At 38.3% G+C, this 22986-nt stretch overlaps 1 protein-coding gene across 1 annotated transcript in view; it reads left to right on the top strand.

Moving 5' to 3' along the window:
• Positions 1-2143: 2143 nt before the first annotated feature.
• The window catches only part of TTC33 (tetratricopeptide repeat domain 33), a 1025558-nt gene continuing 1004715 nt past the window's right edge, over positions 2144-22986 (top strand). The window contains exons 1-2 of the mRNA XM_044069757.1: positions 2144-2271; positions 14265-14486. Of these exons, the coding sequence (XP_043925692.1) occupies positions 14266-14486 (221 nt within the window). The 5' untranslated portion in view covers positions 2144-2271; position 14265. The remainder of the gene's footprint in view (positions 2272-14264; positions 14487-22986) is intronic.

Raw genomic sequence — 22986 nt, 5'->3', positions numbered from 1 at the left:
ATCAAAAACTGAAAATTATGATTACCCATTTGGTGAATGTGTCTTGGCAAAGCATTAGTTAATCTAATTAATATGCATGGCACGCTGCCGAGGAGGAGCCATGTACACGGGCATGGTAACATTCTGTGTAGGCTCTGCACTGTGCCTACATGGATTTTATTAAATCCTGGGGATTATCTTTCAAAAATAAGATATAAAATACTTCATAGAACATCCAGACTTTTAGAACTCGGAACTGTGGTAGTCATACTCCAGACTGTATACATGGATTTTGACATGGACTTATTGGTGTACTCTTCCCTCAAAATCACCCATTCGAAAACCAGCATTGCTCAGAGGTATGTACAGAAAGTTGCTGTAGCTTGTGTGGGTGCTGTGGGTGGTGTGGTCATTATTTTTTTTAATTTTCCTCACAATTAAACCTCAGAAGTGTATACAGGAGATCACTATAGCTTTCGGTGTGTCTGGACAGTTTGGTCATTTATTTCTTTTACTTCTCTCACAGACCTCAGAGGTGTGCAGGTCTGCAAAGAAGATCACTATAGCTTGTGTAGCGGCAGTGCACTTTCTTATAGCAACACGTTGGAATTACTGTGATCATTACTTTTTTTATTTTTCTCACAATTAAACATCAAGCACATGTACAGGTAGCTGCATCTTGGGGGTAGAACTAAAGAGGCATGATATGTGTATATATGACAGCAGTCACTTGAAGGGTTTCCACCTTTCGTTGTGGCTAAAAGGGGAGAAAGGCTACACCCCTTGCATCACATGTAACCCCACCCATTACAACCCCCTGTACCAGATGCCTGCTTTCTGCCGATTTACTATGCTTTTCTGTAAAAAAGCAAAGTAAATCTGCCGATTTAACAAACTCCGATAGTCTGTTTCTTTTTTAAATAGAATACTGGAGTTTGTACAGTGTTTTCCGGACTACCAGACAATCAGTTTGATTTCCGGATAGTTCAGAAAAAAAAGTAGAGGGGGCAACCCTAGTCACTTGAAATAGATAACTGTGGGTATTAGTTCCTTTACTTTAATCCCAATGTAACACCAGAGGGATGCACAAATAATAACTTTTTTGGTGGGAGGAGGAGTGTAGGAAGATAGGCAGTATTCTCAGTTAGCATATATGTATCCTTTCAAACATTAGTCTTCTGAGTTCACTGGGAGCTATGACTGTTCATTCAGTCTGAACATTAAGCCTTTGACACAAATTATTTTCCCCTGAATGGGGAAAGTGTTGGCCTGTTAGCAAGTTTTGAAAGGAAGAAAGGAAAAGGAAAATTGAACAGTGACAATGAACTTGTTTCCTTAGTCATATTTTAGTTCAGACCATCATTGGATCAAAAGGTTGCTTAAAAAATCTAAAATGCACTTCAGAGTATTTCGAAAGCTGTACCTTCTGGAAAAAGCTGAAGAGTAAAGCAAGATGTAAAAAAGGGGACAAAATCTGCATGGTGTAGAGAGCCTGGAATGGGAGAAAACAGGAAGGAACACTGGATGATGAGTATATGTGGAAGAAATGGTGAAAAGATAGGCAGTGGGGATGCACCATGGAGCCTTTTGCCAAGGGAATCATTTCACCTAAAGCCAGACATGTACATACGATTGTTGTACTCTAACATAAATGCAACTTACTCTTAAAATTCTACAGTATGAAGTAAAATGAAGAATAATGAGGTTTGCAGTGACAGGGTGATACTTAGACTGGAAATGTCCTAGGTGCCCCCCCCCCCCCCCCTTTATACTTGCTGGGGCCCCCAAACTGCTAACACCGACTGTTAAAAAAAAAAGCAACAAATACAGTTGCAACAAAGTACTGATGCAGTACAACAAAGAAAAAGCTACCGCAAAGAAAAGCAGTTTAAATAAAAATATCCAAAAGAAATAGCAGCATGGCACTGCAAAGATGTCCATTATCTTCTAGTAGAAAAAGAGACCAATGTAGTCATGAACTCTGCGGTTATTCTGCGGATCTTAGAAGGTACGATGTAAAAATAAGCTCTCTTTACAACACAAGCGATTAAAAGACGTTCCTGGATCGATTAGTGTGCTGTAAACAGATCCTTAGTATTGCTGACATCACTTTATGGGTGGTACCGCTCTAGTTTGTTACAGGGATGCCAGCAGGAGGGAGGCGCGGGTAAGCCATTAATTTTTGCAGGATCCATGACGTCACTAAAAGGGGGTCAACTGCTGCTTCTTTTCAATCGCGAGATGTAGCTTCTACTTTCTTAGTAGTTATTGTACGCACCTAGGACGTAAAATGTGAGTAAAGCTATCGAAATGAGTGCTTCTCAGTACTGTGGATGTTTTTTTAAGAGATGGATCGACAGATAAGGACTAAGGAAACGAGTAGGACGAGAATATTTAGACCACAGGGCATTGTTCATGAAGGCAAACCTTCAAAGTGTTTGCCACTTTTAAACGTTTTAGTCCTAACATATGTAGGATCATACATTATTGATGTTTATTTGAACATCTGTTATGTGTGATGCGTAGCTCATGAGCTGTGCTGCTGGCATTGTGCAACGGCAGTCCAAGTGGCGATTTTATTTCTTCTTGAACACAAATCCACACGTCCGAACTGTAGTTACATTGCCATTTTCAGTAAGGCATATGAGATAGCTGTCTGAAAATGTGTCCCCAACTTTATTTCTTAGCCCAGGGCATGGAGACATGCTAACTGCTAGCGCCAGGCTTTGGAAACAAAGTTAGCTGTTTGTTTAGACTAAGAAAAAAGAAGATGCAGACTCTGTAACTTACCTGTGGTACCCTAAGTGGATGGAGGAAGTGGACTCGTGCTCTTTTTTATGGCACTAGTTAAGCTGGGGGTCAGTACTGACGGGGGTAGGAAAGCTTGCATATCAGGGGGCTGAAATATGCAAGATGTAGCAACTCTGCACATTATACTCCTAAGTGAGGGATCTGGCAAGTCTGTTGCTGGATGATGGCAGTGAAGGCTCACTTATCCCACTCCTAAGGAATTATGTTTCCTAGACTAACCTCATGTTATAGTTAAGGAATTATTTCCCCATGTTGGGTTGCATTTGAGAATAGTTGCAAAGGTGTGCTTACATTCCCTGAAATGTTATAGGGTTTAAGCAGCACAGGATTTGAGAACTGGAGAAGTCATTGTGAGAAGGAGCATAAAATTGTATCTTGGTCATTTATTTGAATCACCTTAAATTAAATTCTACAATTCAGTCATGAAAGATGCCTTTTTCATTTGCTCACTTTAATCACTGTGAATCTTTCTTGGAGGGATAAATCAGATCCATGTGTAACTTTTTTGGATTGTCTCATCGGAATGGAATAAACAACCAAACCTGCTACTGGCTTTTAATTATAAATGTTTAGGTCATCATATGCTTATCTTGCCATAACAGAAGTCACTGAGACAAAGCTCCTTTTCCCCAAGTACTGTGATCTTGGAGGTGGGTGTAGGAGCTTGAGGCCAAAGCCTTCTAAAAGCACTTACATTTCAGTTTTAAGGTGCTTCATCGTAGTTACTGTTAAGCGGGCATAAGGTGCAACCACATAACATGAAGACCTTTACAACATCTTTATTTTCGACCAACCATTTAAAAAGGTGTTGGGGTATTGCTAACCAGACATAAGTGCCTCTTTTCGTGGGTGACCTTATGTCAGTTTCTGATTGTGATTTTTGTCAGAGCCTTTCTGTAGCCCTAGTCACCTGTGCCAAACTTTCACTTTACCATGTTTTACATCCATTTGTTTTTCGAAGTTTCTAATAGTTGTGAGCTCAGTTGGATGTTTTGTCCCATGATATTTTGCCTGTCCAGGCTGTGCCAGCAAATGTTCTATTATGATTAGTGCACCACCTTGGTAAACGAACTTTAAATATGTCAATTGTTTGTCTCGGCATTGACATTAACGTTTTTAATACTGTGTTTTATAGTATTTATTTTCCATGAATGTAGGCAGGATATCACCCTTGAAAATTTTCCTGCTGACACCTCTGAGTGGGTGTGACCATTCTTGTCTGTTAGATTTGATGATACTTTTTAGTAAAAGGCTGCAGCTTGGATGTTTCAGTGTAGCTATTTATTTGTGCCTGTAAATGCTAAGGTATTGCATAGAATTTTTAGATTTGTTTTTGTGATGTTTAAAAAGGGCTGATATCATAAAATGCAACGCACACACACACACACACACACACACACACACACACACACACACACATATTAAATATTTGACACTTTTAATTGTATTCAACATCCTATGTTTATGTCCTGTAGTCTTTCCTGTAAAGTACTGGACAGATTTAAAGCAAACCTGATGGAGCAGGCATGGTGTCAGAAGCAAGTCAGAATTGAAGCAAGACAATTTTGTCTTTGTGGGTTCAATGGGTCTTACTAAACTTGCATCCAAGGAGACAATTGAGAAGCTCTGCTGTATCACCTAATATTGGGAGGAGATTAATCGTGTCCCCCCATGAAGTATATTGTCCCTACATCCCTACATATACCAGGTGAAAATTTGTGATCACACATTTATACTGGTTTTACAGGTTGCTAGGGAGGTACTCTCCATGATATGTAAGGGAGAGTGTATTACAGAAACGGGATATGTTGTGTTATGTATCTGTGATTCCGGCTGGTATTGTTAATATGGCAGTATAGGTTTAGCTTTCTGGTGCTAGTGATTGCTTTACTACCAGTTCTGTTTAGGAGAAGGAATTGAAAGACAGTGGGGTTGTTCATTGTATGGAGGGCTAAACAGAGAACAGACGTTAGGAGCCTGTATGAGACTGAATATAAATATATATATATATACATATATATATTTATATTCAATGTGTATGATAGAGAGAGAGACTGCTGAAAGCCCTATCAGAGTAGCTAAGGGTTGTAACCTGATATCTTTTTGGTGAGGAACCATTTGAGGTTTTTTGTGTTGGGTTTAAATACCTAGTGAGGTACATACCAAAGGAGGGGTTATATTCAATGATGTTCCTACTAAGGGAGAAATAAAGTGAGGCTGTAACTTCTGAGGATCTTGATGAGATACCATGAAGGATAAATTGTGCAAAGTTTATAGATCATTACTAGGCATGCAATCCATGAGATAACTGAGGATAGTCTCATTTCACGATTGCTACAGAGCATTATCTGATTTAGTATCATGGTCAGAATAATGCAGTAGACAAATGAAGGCTAAGGGACTGGATTCTTTATAATGCCCATATATAACATGGGAAGTAAATACTGTGGGAAGAAATGGCCAGGGAATTGTTATAGCTAGGCTTGTATAGGCCCTAGGGCCAATAGCCTAGTACCAGCCTGTGAACCTATATGCTGCTGTGGTCAGGGATGTGGCTGAAAATGGTCCCTTGTGATAATTTCATTTACCTAGTTAGCAACTGAAAAAGTAAAGGGCTTGCAGAGGAGCTAGAATTGTGTAAAACTGCATGCAACAATGAGTAAAGCAGAGTCAAAATGAGCTGTGAGAATTATTGGACAGTATGACAACCATGAGGAAATACTCATGGAAAAGTGCTGCACAAGGTATGATTATATGCATGATAAAAAGGAATGAATTTTAGAATGTGTCATTTTGTTGAAGTGAGAAACATAAGAAATGTATCTGCAAAATAAAAGGATGCATGTAGTGGAAAAATCCATGAAAATGATTTGCGATGGGTTCAGTAAAAGTTGAAGATGAGAGGACCCTTCAGTCATAAAAGCAGGAGTATGATAAAGAAAGCCGTAGACTTTAAGCTTTTAAAGTATAGAGTCAAGAGGATTATTCAGAAATCTAGACAGAGAAGCTCAAAATGAATAAATGTGGTTAAATGTGAAAGATGCTGAGTGTGAGATAAATGATGCTGGAATATTTGAAGCACTCTGTTTGTATGACAGTAAATCAAAACCATCTCTGTGAGAGCTGCTGGTTGAGGTCATTGTGAAGACATTGCATCAGAGAGTGCCCATTGTGAATATGGGAATAGGAAGTACAAGAATATTTTTAAATGGTTAAAATAGTGGAGCTGCTTTTGTATTGGGTTATTTGACTTGTCAGTAGCTTGGTGTGGAGAAATGAACTTAAGCTATGCATGTAAAACTTATGGCTTTGTGAATATGAAGATTTATGTATTGGTCTAAGCACTTTGCTAGGAGTTTTTTATATTTAAATGGATGCTTCAGTGGTACAGTGGCACATGCTCCAATCACAGTTCATTTGGCCCTTAGGTGTAGGATTGAAAAGGAGTTGAACAGAGTGGAGCACATAGGCATGATATAAAAGAAGACTGAGTGAGTTTACTGAGTGGGTTAATGACATAGTTTCTCTTGTGAACTCATACAATTTATATATGCATGGATCTACAAGATCTTAATAGAGCTGTCAAGAAAGAACATTATCCACTTCATAGAGTGAATTAAGTTCTTCTAGCGATGACAGCTACAGAGTATTTTGTATGCTTGATGTTTACTAGGGATCTTGACAGATTAAGTTTGATGATTTTTTTTTCTCTTCTGTTCAGTTTTATTATTGCTGCTGGTTTTCCATTAGAAATTGAAAGCAAACATACTGTATAATGTGACTCATTCCTTAAGAAATCTAATTGTAATGTTGAGATATTTTACTGTTATTTTGGAAATATTGATTGTTGTATATTTTAACTTTGTGAATTTATATTTCCATTTATCACCATTATTATCTGTATACTTGTATGCAGTTTAAATCTTTCTAGTCACACTTTTTGTATAATTTACTATTGAAATCTATTTAATTTACATTTTTTAGCTGCTGTTGTTTTCCCTAAAATTAATAATTGCTTGTTTAAATTTAATCTGTCTTTTATAAAATGATTTATGTTAAAGTGTCAAAGATGTGTAGATAGTGCTTTTCTGAATGTCTAAGACAGTATCCATAGCAGCTCATGTCACCTTAAGAAACTTTGACTGTCACTGGTGGTGGCAATGAATGACTAGAAAGAGGTGTAACCTCCTTTATTAGTGACAGATAATAAAGAGCAAGTGTCAGTCGTGGTTCAGAGTTCCTCTTAATAACTGAAGAATGTAGCCTGAATGAAATACTTTCCTCTACCCGAGGACCTTTCTGTGGCAGTGTGAGCCTTGGTCTTCACTGTTTGATTATTGCAATTATCTTTTGTCTGGTACTGTCTAACTCAAAAGTGCACCTTCTTTAGTTTATTCAGAACTCCACATCCCAACTTCTGATTAGTACATTTTGTTGCCAGTATATTATGCTGGTTTTTAGAGTCTACACTGGCTGCTGAATTCAGTCCAATGTCACCTTAAAAGTTGTGGTGATAATCTCTCTGTTGCATTACACAAGCTGGATCTTCTTACCTGAAAGAACTCCTAGTCCCTTACGGATCTTACAGTGCTCTATGGTCTGGCATTTTGAGTCTGTTGGAGGCTCCAAATGTGCACTTTGAGAGTCTGTTTTTGTTAGTTTTTCATTTTGGGCACCACACATTTGAAGCATCCTTCACTAGTGGCTGTGAGAATCTTCTGTGCTGGTCAACTTTAAGAAGTCACTAAAAATTATATTTTCATTTTGACCGTTGGTTTATTATGATATGTCTCTTAACAAACATTTTTGGATTGTTGCTTGTGTATTTTTACTACTGTGCTTGTGTATAAGCACTTTAATTAAACTGAATTTTAAATCATAATAAAACCTGAGATGAGAAACCAGTTCTAGGTGAAGAGAAAGCTAAAGCCCTGACTTTGGATGAAGTTTAATTAGCACCTCAGTCACCTGACAGAGCTAGCTGGGGAGGATTTGAGTGAGGGTCCACTGACGGCTTGTTCATCCTGGGAGGTATGGAGACAGCTGTGGCTTGCCACTTGGGAGGCCCCTAGTGAGAGCACAAGGTGTTGCACCCATGGCGCATGAGCCTGTGAGCACTCAGTGTCATAGTGCATACACACACATGCACATAGCTGAGTGAGTAAATGGAGGCCTACTGTCTGTGACATGCAGCATGCTGCAGAGCTTAAGAACCAACATGTTAGTTTTGGGAAGCGCTGCTTTGGGAGAGGGTTTGGCTTCCCTGCAGGACCAAGTTGGACCATTTATTACTGAGTGTCGCTACCTGGGCAGGAATAAATGGGCCATAGGGCTCTAACATACCTCCCAACCTCTTAGAGCAAGAATTCTGGACAGAGTTATAAATAATGGGGGAACAAAGGCCCAAAAATAGGGACACTTTTTTTGTAAATATTGCTCTTACAAACTTAGAAAGTTAATAGAATAAAAGGTTTTGTATTGGCATGAATTTTCGTATGGTTATGAAATCCGAAACTTAAATGTCTGTCATTATTTTTCTGACTTCAACCCTCAATGATTCACCAGAAAACCACACAATTATGAGAAACAAATCAAAAATATAAGGCAAAAATCTGGACATTCTGTAAAAATCTGTACAGTTGAGAGGTAGCTTAGTTTGAGGATGCCTGGTTGTTACCCCACTGAAAGAATAAAATGATCCAATGCAGGTAGAGGAGCCGTTTGTCTGATCTTTGGAAGAAGGACAAAGCTGTTATGTGGATTGTTCTAAGCTGTGTACATTTAATTCAGCTGTAGGAAGACATGGATGTGTCAGACATCCATTTGGTATTCCATCGGCACTTGATGGTTGTTGCACAGATGAAATGGCTGAAGGTGGTGGTACTGTGATTGATATGAGGAGTGATCTGAAGAAATCTTAATAACAGACTGATTGAATTACTGAAGAAAGTTAACATGAACATATTCAAACAGAACAAAAGTGTAAACCGAATGTGTAGAAAGGATGACCAGCAAGATTGGATAAAAAGTAAAAAAAATTTTGTAGGAAATCCAGCCAAAGCAGAAAACAAATCCACACAGAAACAATGAAATCAGGGAATGCCAGCACAAAACAACAAACAGAAGTGTAAAGTCAGCGTTGCAGAGCTGAGATATGTAGGTTTTATTTTAGTTTTGGAAGGCTTGAAGCCATACGGTGAGAATCTGACTGTGTAGTTTAGTCTTTTCAGTTTGGTGAAGAATGCTTAATTTGAAAATGTTAACTCAACTTGCTGGTTTAATCTAGCAGCATAGCATTATCCTTGTTTAGTGATGGATTCTGCTGTTTGCTCAGTGAACACAGGGGGCATTTTAGTGGAATTCTTACAGGTGGCTTGTATGAAGTCTACAAAATTTAACATTCGTTTCAGTAATGGATTAGATAAGTGTTGTATCATCTTCCTGTTGTGAATAGAACATGCCATTTAGAATTTCATGGTATATAAAATATGCTTTTCTGATTTGACACTGGTCAAAGTTATATAGACTTGTAATACTAAAATTTACTTTTAAGTACAGGAGAAATGGTGTCTCAATATGTAACCGCCGTGAAGGTTAAATTCTGTAATAAACTGCATTTTCTTATATACAGCCCCACAAATTAGCAAGGTTGGCACATTGCTGAATTGATACAGGACAAAAAAGAGTCGTAGCTGTCATAAAATGTAGACACCTGCAATCCCTGCCACATGCCAAACCAAATTTTGTTACTGAGCTAATTACAACTCCATCTCCTTGAGAAGTTCCAAAATAACCTGTCCTTTCTAATATTCTTTCCAATGTAAAACTTTGGTCAGGGACACATTCAGCAGTACATTTTCTGTGGTGTTTAACAGTGAAATTGGACTAAATTGTGGCTAGACCATTGATTTAATTGACAGTATTCCAATCAATGCTCTCTCTGTCTCCCGTCAACAGTGAAACTGCATTAAGTTATACAAACAACACAGGTAGTATACTGTTTAACATGTTCTTTTGGGCAAACTGTTAGTAAAGTCAGAGTCTGTATTTTGGAACATCTGAAGTAAGACACTGTTATTTGACACAAAGTGAGGGTATAGGTGTCCAACGTTTTTGTGTGTGTGTGCGTGTGAGACTATGTGAGTTTGACTACAGTATATTGCGGGGGGGGGCTTAATAAAAGACATGAATTGTGGATATTTTAATGTTGGCAGTTATTTGACCATTTGTTGTATTGTCTTCATATACTGCTTATGTATTTCAGTTTTTTCCTCCTTTGAGTGCAGAGTTATGCATGTATATCATTCTTCCTTATTTGCATCTTCATCAAATAATTTTAGTACTGTGTTAACCTTGCTAATTTTGTAGAATTTGAGTAGATAAGGAAGCACACCTTGTTGAACAGTTTAACCATGAAGGCTGCTATATTCCACCAGTTCACTTGCACTTTAAATGTATATGTGGTTTGATAAAACTAATTTTGCGGATTTATAATTTGGATCTGATGTAGTCAATTTTCATTCTATCCTCAACTGTTGGTTTTGGATCTGAATCTCGTATCCAGCTCAGCTGTTACTAAAGCTTGTGTTAACCAAAAAGTTTTGAATAGTAGAACCATGTAAAGCAGTTGGAAAAACACCACGGCAGGATTGAAAACCACTTAGAACATCTTTATTGCAAGACACACGACACAAGTTAAGCTCTTTTGTTTTTCCAAGATAAGAAACTTCATCAGAATGTCTTCTCCCACCCAGTCAGAGGAAAGAAGCAGCAATTGAAACACAAAAGCTGGTAGGAAAAAAATCATCCAAGAGGTCCCAGCAGACCAGATAGAATCTGGTACTTACTCAAGATTCTTTTTAGCACCAAAAAACACAGGGGACTGGTGACCAGTTTTGGATCTCACCACTTTGAACAAGTCGGTTTAACGTAAAAAGTTTTGGATGGTCATGGTTCAGTCCATTCTACCTTTCCTAGGCAAGGATGACTGGATGTGCTCAGCTGACCTTCAGGATGCATACTACAATATAAAAATGAACAGACAGTCCAGAAGATATTTACTCTTCCGGCTGGGAGCCAGTCACTACGAATAGGTCATTACTGCCCCGCCCAGGCAGCTACTACCAAAAGCAAGAGATCAGATACTTTAGGTTTGTTCATGTGTGGGGATAACCATCAATTATGAGAAGTCTCCGCTACAACCAGATCAAAACTTAGAATTCATAGTAGCAGTCTTCAACATGGTATCAGTAACAGCTTCTCTTCCTCTGTCAAAAGTACAGACTGTTAGATTCCAAGTCAGGAAAATAATTCACAGTACCAAAATTTCAGCCCGGTTGATTCTTCAAGCCTTGGGGTTAGTGTCAGCTGCCATAATCTTAGTTCCTCTGACAAGATTTCGTATGAGACTTCTTCACTGGATGCTAGTAACACAGTGGTTGATTCTTTACCAGTGCATGTCGGCACAAATAAGAATCACTCAGGCATGCAAGAGGTACCTCTGGTGATGGATTCACTCAGATAAAGTTTTACAAGGTCATCCTTTCATTCCAACTCAACCCAAGGCCATAGTGACTATGGATGTTTCCCAGGTTGGGGAGGGTGCTTTCTGGGGTGAACAGTCCAAGGCATATCAATATCCTAGAGAGCAGTGCTCTTAGCATTGCAGGCCTTCCAGGGTGCTCTTCCTTTAGGGACAATTGCGATTCAAACAGACAATATGTCAGTATATCAACAAACATGGAGGGACCAGATCTTATCCTTTGTGTTGAGAAGCACTCGGAGTGTGGCAGTGGGCGATCTCATCCAACCGCTTTCTCATAGCAATGCACATTCTGGGGATGTCCAGTGTGATAGCAGACAAATTGAGCAGACCCATTTGTCTACCTCTCACGAGTGGTCTCTCAACATGAAAGTGGCATAAATTATTTTCCGTCAATGGGGCCAGCCTTGCTGCAGTGTTTTTGCTTCTCCCCCAAACATCAAAATGCAGCAGCTACTTTGCCCTAATCTCCCCTGCAGGTGGAATCACAGAGGGATGCTTTACTTCACGACTGGCTCCCTGGTCTACTTTACTCTTACCCGCCAAGTCCCCTGATTCTGAAATTTCTCCAGAAAGCTGCCAGGTTGAAGATCAGGGTATGAGAGAACATATATAATCTGGGAGAAAACATTCATCTTGTGCCTACTTAGATGTTTTTTTTTCTGTTGGAATAAAGCTTCTCATGGTTCAAGAAGAAACATGCCTGTGGAAATCATTTTGAGAAATGATACTGAATTACTTCTGCAAGTTGTTCTCAGCTGTGAGAGATTGCCTTGTAGTCGTGTTTTGCCTTTGTTTCCTTTTGAGCTGTGTTTGTTGGGCCTCAAGTATGCTTGGGGTGGGATTCTTACTGCAGTTCACCAGATGGATCATGTATTCCATGGTCTTTTATAAAGATTGAGACACTGCCACTTATCCCATTGGATGTGCAGCAGTCAAAGGAGATGTACTGTGTATTTTGTGATATGTGTTCTCTATCTTGTAACCACATGTAATGGTACAGATGTCAACATCCTGTTATTGTTGATTTCTGGTGTATAGCAAAACTGTTATCTTGTATATATTTTTGTTTTTATCTTGAAACTTGAGGAGATACAGATCTGGAAAATGTCCTTTTCATTACTTACACCACATGGGGGGGAGGCAAAGACCACCAAGTGCAAATCATGTCATATGGTTGCATGTCTTACTCCAGGTTGGCAGGGACTGCACCCAAATATTAGTTTGTGTGATATTCATCACCATTTAATTTTTTTGTGTTGATCAAAGTTCATTGGCAATTAAAAGAAACAGGAGTGTGTGTGTGTGTGTGTGTGTGTGTGTGTGTGTGTGTGTGTGTGTGTGTGTGTGTGTGTGTCTGGAGAAGCTGTGGCTTAATCTCTTGAAGTACTTGTTTTGGGTTTAGGAATTCTTTATGTCAGCATTCTGTTTAGTATGCACAGTTAGCATTAGAAAATATAGTCTGTATTAGCTTTTTTGGAACATTTTTAAAAATTCTGTCTTGTATTATATAACTTTAAAAATTATTTACAATAAGAATGTAGTCCTATTTCTAGACTTGCCCACCAATTTAACATAGTGTTTGAACTTTGTTTCCCTAATTGTGCATTTTTCTTTATGATTACATCTGTCAGTGGCCTGCTACTGTGTTCTGCAAGTTTTGTCGGTGGACTGCTGCTCTTTTTGGCACAGTAAATCTTGAATTCATCTGTGTTTGAAGGTGTTCAAATGTGGCAGAATACATGCTATGGAATAAGGGTATAGAACATTGGTGGGAAACTTTGTGGAAAATAGTTCAGTTGGTAGTGGGGGGAGGTGTGTGTTTTGCAGGCACTGTTTTCCAGAGATTCATGTTGGGTGGGGAATATTTTTATGTCTAGATGTCACACACACATGCAGCAGTGATTTTGAACTGTGAGATCTTGCAGAGTGTAGAATATGTTGCAGAAATGGTCATGAGGGAAATGGTGGCTTGTATTTGCACCAGTCACAAAACTTGTGGGTTATTGGTATAAGTTTGGTCAGTGGTTGACCAAAACAATGAAACCAATGCTGTAATTATTTAACCAATGTACCATTACCCATCTATATAACTTTATATTATAAAAAGAAACTATTAGCTTCTTTAATAATTAATTAGTGTTTAATAATGGCACTGCCCTTTGTCTGCAGATGTCTATCCGGCGTAGCAGATGTCTACTGTCCTTTTCGCCTGCGCGTGGCATCAGGGCTAAGGACAAAAATAGCGCAAGAGAGAAAGCAAGATCTCGTTTTGCTTTTTTTTTTTTTGTTAATTTAAAAATAAATAACAGATACATTTAACAGTTACAAAAAAAAAGTAAAAAATCTACGGAGATGTTAATTTTTCCATTCTCGCTATGTTAAAAAACATTAAAATGCGCAGAAACTTTTAAAAAAAGCTTTATTTTAAGCAACTATTTGCTTTTTTTTGTGCCCTAAAGCTAACCAGCGGCATATGCAAGCAACTTTTTTTAACAGAATTAAATTTTGGTTATAATATGAGAGAATTTTAATTAGTTTTGACATTTTAAAAACCTGGTTTAATAATTATATTTATTTAATTCCGCGAGAAGTTTTTTACAAGTATAATTACAGTTAAGAGCCCAGGCAGGAGTTAGACGCACAAGTGGATGTAGAGGGTGCTGTAGGCAGTTTAGGTAGGGCATCCATTATTTTGTGGTGCTCTGTATGCAGCTGTTATATAGTTGTGTATGCATTTTTGGGTTTCACTCATTTATCTCTTGGCTACACTGGTTTGATTTTTATAACCGTGATTTCAACTTCTTAGTAATCACACTGAGCCATACATAAAAACAGATGTTATTTTCCATATCCTGGTATTATGTTCTCCTTTTTACATGTTTTGCGTATGCCTTTGCCTAAAAGCTGTTAACATTTGTGATGTTTTCAGCATGGCTTCCTTTGGCTGGAAGAGGAAGATTGGTGAGAAGGTTTCAAAGGTTACTTCAAAGCAATTTGAAAGTGAAGCAGCAGAAGAAGGTGGTGTTCACAGGGATGATGAAGTTGACTGGCTCCATGCTTGCAAACGAAGAAAGGAAATTCTTTTGGAAGATTGTGCTGATAAAAGTAAGAGACTGAAAGATGAGGGTTCACTTTTAGCAGAAAGTGGAAGGTAAGAAATTATATTTTTCAAAATGGTAAAATAAGAGAATTTGTTGATCCTTACTACAAGAAGGTTTGCAAATCATAAGGAATGTTTATTGATCTGAAAATGTAAGTTGAAAAATACTATAATGGTTATACCTCAGTTGTAGATTCTTTAATGGAAATGATCCACCATCATACCCACCTCTTATGAGTTTGTGCGCTACAGGGACTGCATAATTAAAAAAATTGTCTGCGGAGAAAAAACACCTCTATTGATTTGCTGCCTTAGGTAGCCTTTTGTCAGTGTCTTTAATACTTTACTGTTTTTGTGTGTATGTCTTGGCCCCTTGACTGCTTTTTATCAATTTGTAAGCACTATGCATGTCTGTATGGCAGTGTGTGATCCCACACTGTTCATACATTTCCTGTAGTCTCTGCTTGTTTTAGGCATTTTTTTAAACTGAGTGATGCTCATTTCTTTGTACTTTCCTGTTTCTGAATGAGTGTTGCCTGGAGGCTGATCTGCATTTTTGCCTTGGAATTGTGGATCCGTTAACTGTTGTATGGTAAAACATATATGTACATACATACACACATATTTCAAGCATGGTCATTAATACCCTATCAACTTGCCAAGTTACCAGTACACTTGTTCCCATAATAAATGTCCAGCTGTTATTCAAATATCTAAACTAGTACTTGCTTTAATGTAATTTGGTAGTCTGTTACATGCATTAGCTACTCTGTCAGAGAGCCAGTTAGCACACTTCTCATTCTATAGAATCTTCTTCATAGGTTGCCTGATGATTCTCTACTATGTTTTGATAACCCCAGACATTCCTAGAGGTAGTTGTCTGTAAATGCCCTATATACCTGAATAAGATCTCCTCTTAGATATCTATAAGATACATTGTACAAGTTCAGATATTTTAGTCTTTCATAAAAACTATCATTAAGCAGTTGATTGATATGATTACAAAAACTAAAAGCTGGATCTACCTATACACCAGGTCCTAAAATGAGTCTACAATTTAAATCACTGTGTGCTGTATTAAATATTCACATTTCAGTTTATCTCTCCCAAGTCTCATATGTTTACTTTTTGATGTATTTATCAGCATATTATTCTCCTGTGCCCAAATGATCAATTTAGTCAAGTTCTTTTCCAGGCATGCCTTATCTGTAACACATTTAATCAGTTTACCTAATTTCAGGTCCTCTGCATATAGACTATAGAACACCTCAGATGAAGAAGTTAGGTTTGAAAGATACTACCTAAACAAGGAAGGGCCTAGAACAGCCCTGTGGGACGCCCTGACCGTAACCAAGAATTTCATCTGTCCAATTGCTGTATGATACCTGCCATGTCCTATTTGTAAGCCATGGCAGCTGATAATTGCTGCTGATAAATTTCCAGGCCTAAATGAAACCATTTGTAGTGACGGTATTTTAAAATTTAAAACAATTGAAATAGTAGCAATTGTTAATACTTTTTTTTGTCTATTTATTCTTAGTCTTAGACTATTCAGCATTTTCATATATGTAGCACATACATGGTATGGGTTGTATTTTGTCAGTATTGCTTTAAATGAATAAGGTTGAATTAATTGATTTGATGATACCACTTTGCAATTTCTTATTTATGGCATTGCTAATTTTGTTAGCCCTGTTCTGAAGAAGTCCTTAATTAACTTGGATGAAAGCGCTTAACAAATTTTTAACCTTTTGATTTTTATTGTTGTTTCTTACTAAAATTTTTAGTATTTTCTACTATGCACGTTCATGTCTGCTTCTTATGGCTTTTTATGGGACTTGCAGTCCAACCTTGGAGTTAGTTTTTTGGTTATTTAGTTTAATGCTATAGCTCAGGTTCCTTTTTTCTTGGTTTTCATTGTTACAGAACATCATGTTACAGTGGTAATAGATATATTTGCAACATGTGCATGCTGCGATATGGTTTAAAGTCCCAACCTATTCAGTTTCAGTTCTGACAATAACTTACCCAGCATTACCTTCTCCATTATTTTCCACAACATGAGAGCAGACTTAAGGGTCTGTATGACTCTGAGTTTGTCATACTACCCTTTCCCTTAAAGACAGGTTTATAAGCTCATGTCATCAATCTTGAGGAATCTCCCCATATTTATATGAACTAGTAAATAATAGGTATAATGGTACTGTAAGTTCTTGCTGAAGTGTTCTCAGGTCATTATTACCAATTCTGTTTCCTCCCTGTGCTTTGTTTGGATCCAGTTTTTCCCAGTTTTTTTCAATATCATCTAATTTGATTCTAGTATCTTAGGTTACCTGGATGTCACTATGACAACTTATCACCCCCTTTATGGAGCCAAACTGTTTTGCATAAGATTTTGTAAATATATCTGCAATCTGTTGTGTCTGAGAATAAATTTTAGAATCTGCACACAGTTTATCAATTTGTGTGCCTTTACTCCTTCCACATCTTCTGTATCTGTAAAAAGGTTTTCTACTATGCTTAATATCTTTATATAAGTTTTCTTCAAAATTGTCTTGGTTTTGTCTCGCACTGTGCTTAATTTCATTGTCCAATTTGTTTATTTCAGTTTTCAAAATTGTAGTTCGACCTGTCTTCCATTTATTATATTTTTTGTCTCTCACCTTAATTGGGTATTTTGTTATTATGGAAATATATCCCCCCAACATTGTATGCCTAGATCCTGATGTTAAAACTTTTTTTTTTAATTTTATGCGCTCAAAAATTTCTCTTTCAAAACTTTCCACATTCCATCTGCAGTTTTCCCACTGAAAACATCACTCCAGTTAGTTTTACATAGTGATTGTTTTGCTTCCATATAATCTGTAATTAATCTTCTGTGCATTGGTTTAGATTTCAGTTTGGCAGAATTATCTAGCAACAAATTAACCTTTATAACCCCATGATCACTTCACATTGATGGTGGTAAAACTTGACTTGAAGTAACAGTATTTTCTTTAGTAACATAAACAATGTCTAGTATGTTCTGTTCCCTAATAGTTTTTTTTACAATCTGAATTGTTGTTTGTATACATAAGTTGTGAATAATTTCTTTACTAATGTTGTTGAATCAATGTTATTCCAGTCTGTTTCTGGTAAATTTAGAAGAATGAAAACTTTATTATTAATGGTCCTAGCATTAACAACTATCATAGATGGATCCTGTGTTGCTGTCTGTGAACTGTTAAATTTTCAGCCTGGCAAAAATCCTGCTTAGTGTTTGTAATATAGTGCAAAATATATGCTGCAAAAATTCTCTTCCCTGATCTTGACAAATGCACGCCATCCTGTCTGAACACGTGTGTGCCCAAAACTAGCCTTGGATGCTGTATATATTTCCATTTTTTTTTTAAACGGGACATTTTTTTCCATGCAAGTCTTCTTCTTCTTTTGGCTTTTTCCCCAGTTAGGGGTAGCCATAGCAGATCACCTCACCGCTCATGATTGGCAGTGGAGTTTTACGGTGTCGAGTTGCGAGCCCGGCGACCAACCTTCCACAGAAGGCACACACACTCATGCCTAAGGCCATTTTAGAGTGTCCAATCCACCTACAGCATATCTTTGGGATGTGGGAGAAAACCGGAGCACCTGGAGGAAACCCACGCGACCACAAGGAGGACATGCAGACTCCACACAGAAGGCACCCCAGCTGAGGATCAAACCAGAGAACTTCTTGCTGTGAGACAGCAACGCTAACCGCTGCACTATTGCGGCTTTTTATTCATGGTGACCTGACTATCCTTTCTATATGAGATTTGTAAAAAATATGTCCTAACACCAGTACAGGGTATACTGTCTAAGAGGGCTGTAAGTTCCCTACTAACGGTCAGAGAGCCCTTGTGGATGAGAGCATTTGTACCAACATAAATAAAAAACAGATCCTTGTTTCCTTACACTAAGGTGTTCAAACCTTGTCTCGTATCTTCTATTTGTGCTCCTGGCAAGCATGACACTGTTCAATGTTCATTATCTTCTCTGCAAATGTAAGTATCCTTTCCTCTAATAATTGAATCCTCAATTACAAGAATATCTTTTCTGACCTGATATGCAGAATCTTCAACTTCTAATATAGTAATATCTGCTCTATTAGTTGTTACAAAGGAATGATCTTTATCGCCATTAGTCTTATTAATCTCACTGTTTTCATTGCATATTAAATTTGCAAGCATGCAATTCTCATCCATCTGGCCTTGTACATCCGCAGCTTCAGCCATGTAGTCAACATCTGTCTTTCTGTTCTTTTTTTCTTACAATAATGGTCTTCAGTCCTTCCGTGTTCAATTTTGATTTCTTCCTTTTTGCCTGCCCCTTGCGTCTTTTTTTTTTTTTCTACATTCTCCTTTGGAAAAACAATCCCCAGGATTTAATAAAAATCCATGTAGGCACAGTGTAGAGCCTACATGGAATGTGTCCGTGTACACGGCCACGGTTCCCCCTTGATAGTGTGCCATGCATATTAATGATGGCACAGTGCTGAGAGAGAGCACAGGAACAGGGATATTGATTTGGTGTAGGGAGAAGTGTAGCGACTACCCATGGTTGTGGATGTGTACAGGGTGAGGCTCCCTGTACTGCTCCCCTCTACTGTAGAAATGCTGTGAATTAGTTCAAACGTGTAATATTTTATTTTCATAATTTCTTTTTCTTTCTGTATGTTTGCGCGACGTGGAGCGCAGCATTGCCAAGCTGTGCTAGCATATAGACAGCTGACACCTGCTAGACATCTAAAAATAGAAACCGGGTGTCATTAATTATCATAATTGCGTATTATTTTCTGTTTTTTTTTTAAATTGCTGTTTGTGCGGAACACCGCAGAGCTGCGTGGTAATCATACATACATAGCTGACAGGTGCTAGACATCTAAAAAACAGAAACCAGATATAATTAATTATTTATGTCTGGGTCTATTTAAGGACGTTTGTGCAGTGTGCCGCGGTGGTTAGCAATGCTAACAGGTATCCCAGTAGTATATGTGAAACTATACTACTTTTCAGACTATCCAAGTGGCTAAATGGTTAGAGATACAGCCTAATGCTTAGTAGGTCCTGGGCTTAAGTCCATAGATGTCTGTCTTTTTTAATTTATTGTATATGTTTAATTTTAAAAACAAATTTGTGAAATATGTCACTGCTGCGCTATGCTGAGCACTGCTTTAAAATGCTAATGGCTGCTGCTGTTTGCATGGTGCTAAGCTTGGCTAAAACCTTGGGTTTTCATGCTGCTTAGCTGGTTTGTGCACTGCAATGCGGCGCCTTTTTGAATGTTGCTGAATGATGTGTAAGGGCAGGAAAATGGCCTATATTAAGGCCAATAGGAGGGAATTCTGCACCATTCATTGGAGTCTCATCAGCTGTTGGTATGGCAAGCAGTGCTGGAGAAGGTGGAGTTTTCGGGCACAGATATGGGGTGTTCAGGAGTCCAGGGTCTTTGTTGGTCTCCTGGTAAAAAATTATGAACCCAGGCTGATGCAGGGTGGTTTCCAGGGCTCAGTGTGTAAGGCAGAGGCTAGGACTGGTTTGCCAGCAAACTCACCAGTGCTATTGGTATTCCCCAGCACAGGTGAGCAGTGTCGTCACCATTGTGATGACCTGAAGAGGAGAAAGAGGGGAACCTTGGACACCTGGTCCAAGAGGCATGAACTGGGACTGCCCCACAAATTTGTAAGTATGTTTTCCACTGTTTATCAAACTGCAAGCTGAGTGTCTGCAAAACTGGTGTGCATAATGGTGTGCTTCTCTTCCAACAGCTGCAGCTGAGAGGGCTCACAGTTTTGAGTCCCATGCAGGGCATCTGACCAGGTTGTGCCGTGAGTGTGGTAAGTAAGTACTGATTTATTAAGCTAACTGTAGTGCAATAAGCAAGAAAGAGTAAACCATGTACTGCAATAAAGTATACAGAATAAAAACTGTAGTGCAATAAATGGGCAAGTAGAGCTGTAGTGCAATAAATGAACAGTAACAATAAGAACTGTATTTCAATAAACAGAAAACAATGCCAATAACAGTAAGCAAAATGGTGTGCAGCAGGATTGGTGTTGTCATAACCATTACAACAGAGCTGTATGCATTGCTTGTCTATGGTAAGGTTGCTGCAGTCAAGTATAACACTGTCTCCATGCCAATATTAGTCACATAATGCTCTTTGTTCCTTCTACTCCAGGTAATAAAGGTATATTGGTGAGGTAGCCTACTCTATGGGCAGATATTGTGTGGACTTCATAGACATTTCATCAGCAGTACCAATAAAGTTTTAAGCAGCATTGTTGATTCCTAAAGAAATTTGTTTTAATAAATGCAGTATGGCTCTATGCCATGCATGTGTGTTCTACAGTCACTGCAATCAAATATGGCACTTTAATAGCTTTAGAATACAAAAGAATTCAGTCGCATAATGCTCTGTTTTTCTCCCAGTCCAGGAACAAAAGGTATATGGTTGAGGTAGCCCATGTTATCAGCAGATATGATTGTGCTAACATTTTACAGACACTTATCTGCAATACCAATAAAGTGTTAAGCAGCATTATTGATTCCTAAATACATCTGTTTATATATTTCCAGTATAGCTGTATTCCTTGCTTGTCTGTACTAAGTTGCTGCAGTCCATGTTACATTTTTTGGAGATGTCTCCTGCAGTCAAAGCTATTGGGTTCTATTCCCATGCCTGCCAACTAGTTTACAAACATGCCTTTCAAGGTTATGATTTCTTCTAATGTTATAAAAACTGCCTCGTCCATCTGTCACAGGATTACCAGAAAAAATGATTAGCTGGAATGCAATGTATTACCAAATCCTCTTACAGAACACCTTGGTAGTTATAGAAGTCCACATTATGTGAAAGTGTTCTGTGTAGTTGTATACCTGCATTTGTTATTGCTTGGCCCATACTGACCCATGCTAACAGCTTGAGAGGTATGTACATGCTACATCAGCTGTAGGCAAATTGTAGTCACTGTACTCAAAACTGGCACTACACGTCTGCAAAGTATTTGTCAGTGTTTTCAGGAATCTAGTCTGCACCGTCAGTAATGGAATGTTTTTCTCTCTTGTCTCTCTCTCTCTTTCTCCCCTACCCCTTATCTTTTATTTGTTATTGTTATTTATTATGATTTTATATTAACAGATTTTGCTAAACTAACTATATTTTTGCAAAATGTGATGTATTATTGTTATGTGTTTATTATGATTCAGTATTAATATTTTGTTTAACTATCCGTGGTGGTGGTGCTGCGGTAGCATTGTCGCCTCACAGTAAGACGCTGTCTGGTTCGAATCTCAGCTAGAGCGTCTTCTGCGTGAAGACATGCGTGAATGGGTGTACCTGCTTTGAAGGTTGTGAGTCAGGACTGGCAACTTGGCACGTAAAAATCAACTGCCAATCATTAGTGGGACCGGAGTTCCGCTGTGGCGACCCCTAACCGGGAAAAGCCAAAAGACACAACAACAACAACATTAACATTTTGTTTAACTGTTTTGTTGGCCTTATGGTTTACTTCTTACTGGCATGCTGATAACGTACTGACTCATGTTTGTTGTGTTACACACAATATACATTAAAATGTATTTGGTTTGATAAATATAATGTTCCATTCTGTTAATATTAACAGTGGTTTGGTGATCTGCCTACTTTGCTTCATCTGGCCATGGCAATGGGTCCCAGCACGTCTGGAACCCAGACCGGTGATTCCCTCTCTGCTGCTCCAAAAATATCTTTCCATACATAGCTCTCTATTTCGCACACGTGCCCACTGGACACACATAATTTGGTCCAGTTTGCTTAACAACATAGCTATGTTGTCCTCACCCCCCCTCCCTTGGGGTGAGAGTCCAAAGTCATGTACACATTCTGTCAAAGTGCACAGTTGTTGCTATACAAGAAATGGATAGCTATGTTTTTTTCTTGCACCCTTCCTGCACATCCCTACTTACCTTTCACTGTGTTTTTCCCCCTGCTTACACCCCATTTCACCACTTTCCTATCTCCCTGTTTTTCTTTTCTTTATATGTTTTAGCATGCTAAGTAGAGTTATAGTGAATATATGTGTCTTTAAAATTGTAATACACAGTGACCAAATAAACACCTGTCCCATATTTCGAACCCAAGACCATCACACCTGTAAACCACTGCATTAACCTGACACGCCACACAACTCTTAATTAAAACAGATGCTTTAAACATTGTGGTAATTGCCAGTTACAATCATTAAGCATGTTTCAGCAGAGCTATGCTCATGCCAACTTGATTAAAAAGGAAAGTCTCATACAGACTGGTTTCCCATATAGTGGTGCAGTAGTACACCACTAGAAAACCAAAGGCATAATAATAGATGCAAGTGAGGCCTGTGATAAATGTGCCCTTTTATCAGCAACATGTAGAAAGACACCTGCTAAGGCATTAATGGCAAATACATGTTCATCTAGTACAGAAATACATCCATGTAAGGCCATGCACATACTGATGGATGTGCAAAATGTTTGTTACAACCTGTATGTGTACACATATATCTTGCGAGTAC

Source organism: Protopterus annectens, chromosome 1.part0 (assembly GCF_019279795.1).
Source record: "Protopterus annectens isolate FY-2018-M chromosome 1.part0, PAN1.0, whole genome shotgun sequence".
NCBI classification, from domain to species: domain Eukaryota; kingdom Metazoa; phylum Chordata; order Ceratodontiformes; family Protopteridae; genus Protopterus; species Protopterus annectens.
Note: the sequence above shows the minus strand (reverse complement) of the source record. Positions and strands in the feature narration are given on the sequence as shown.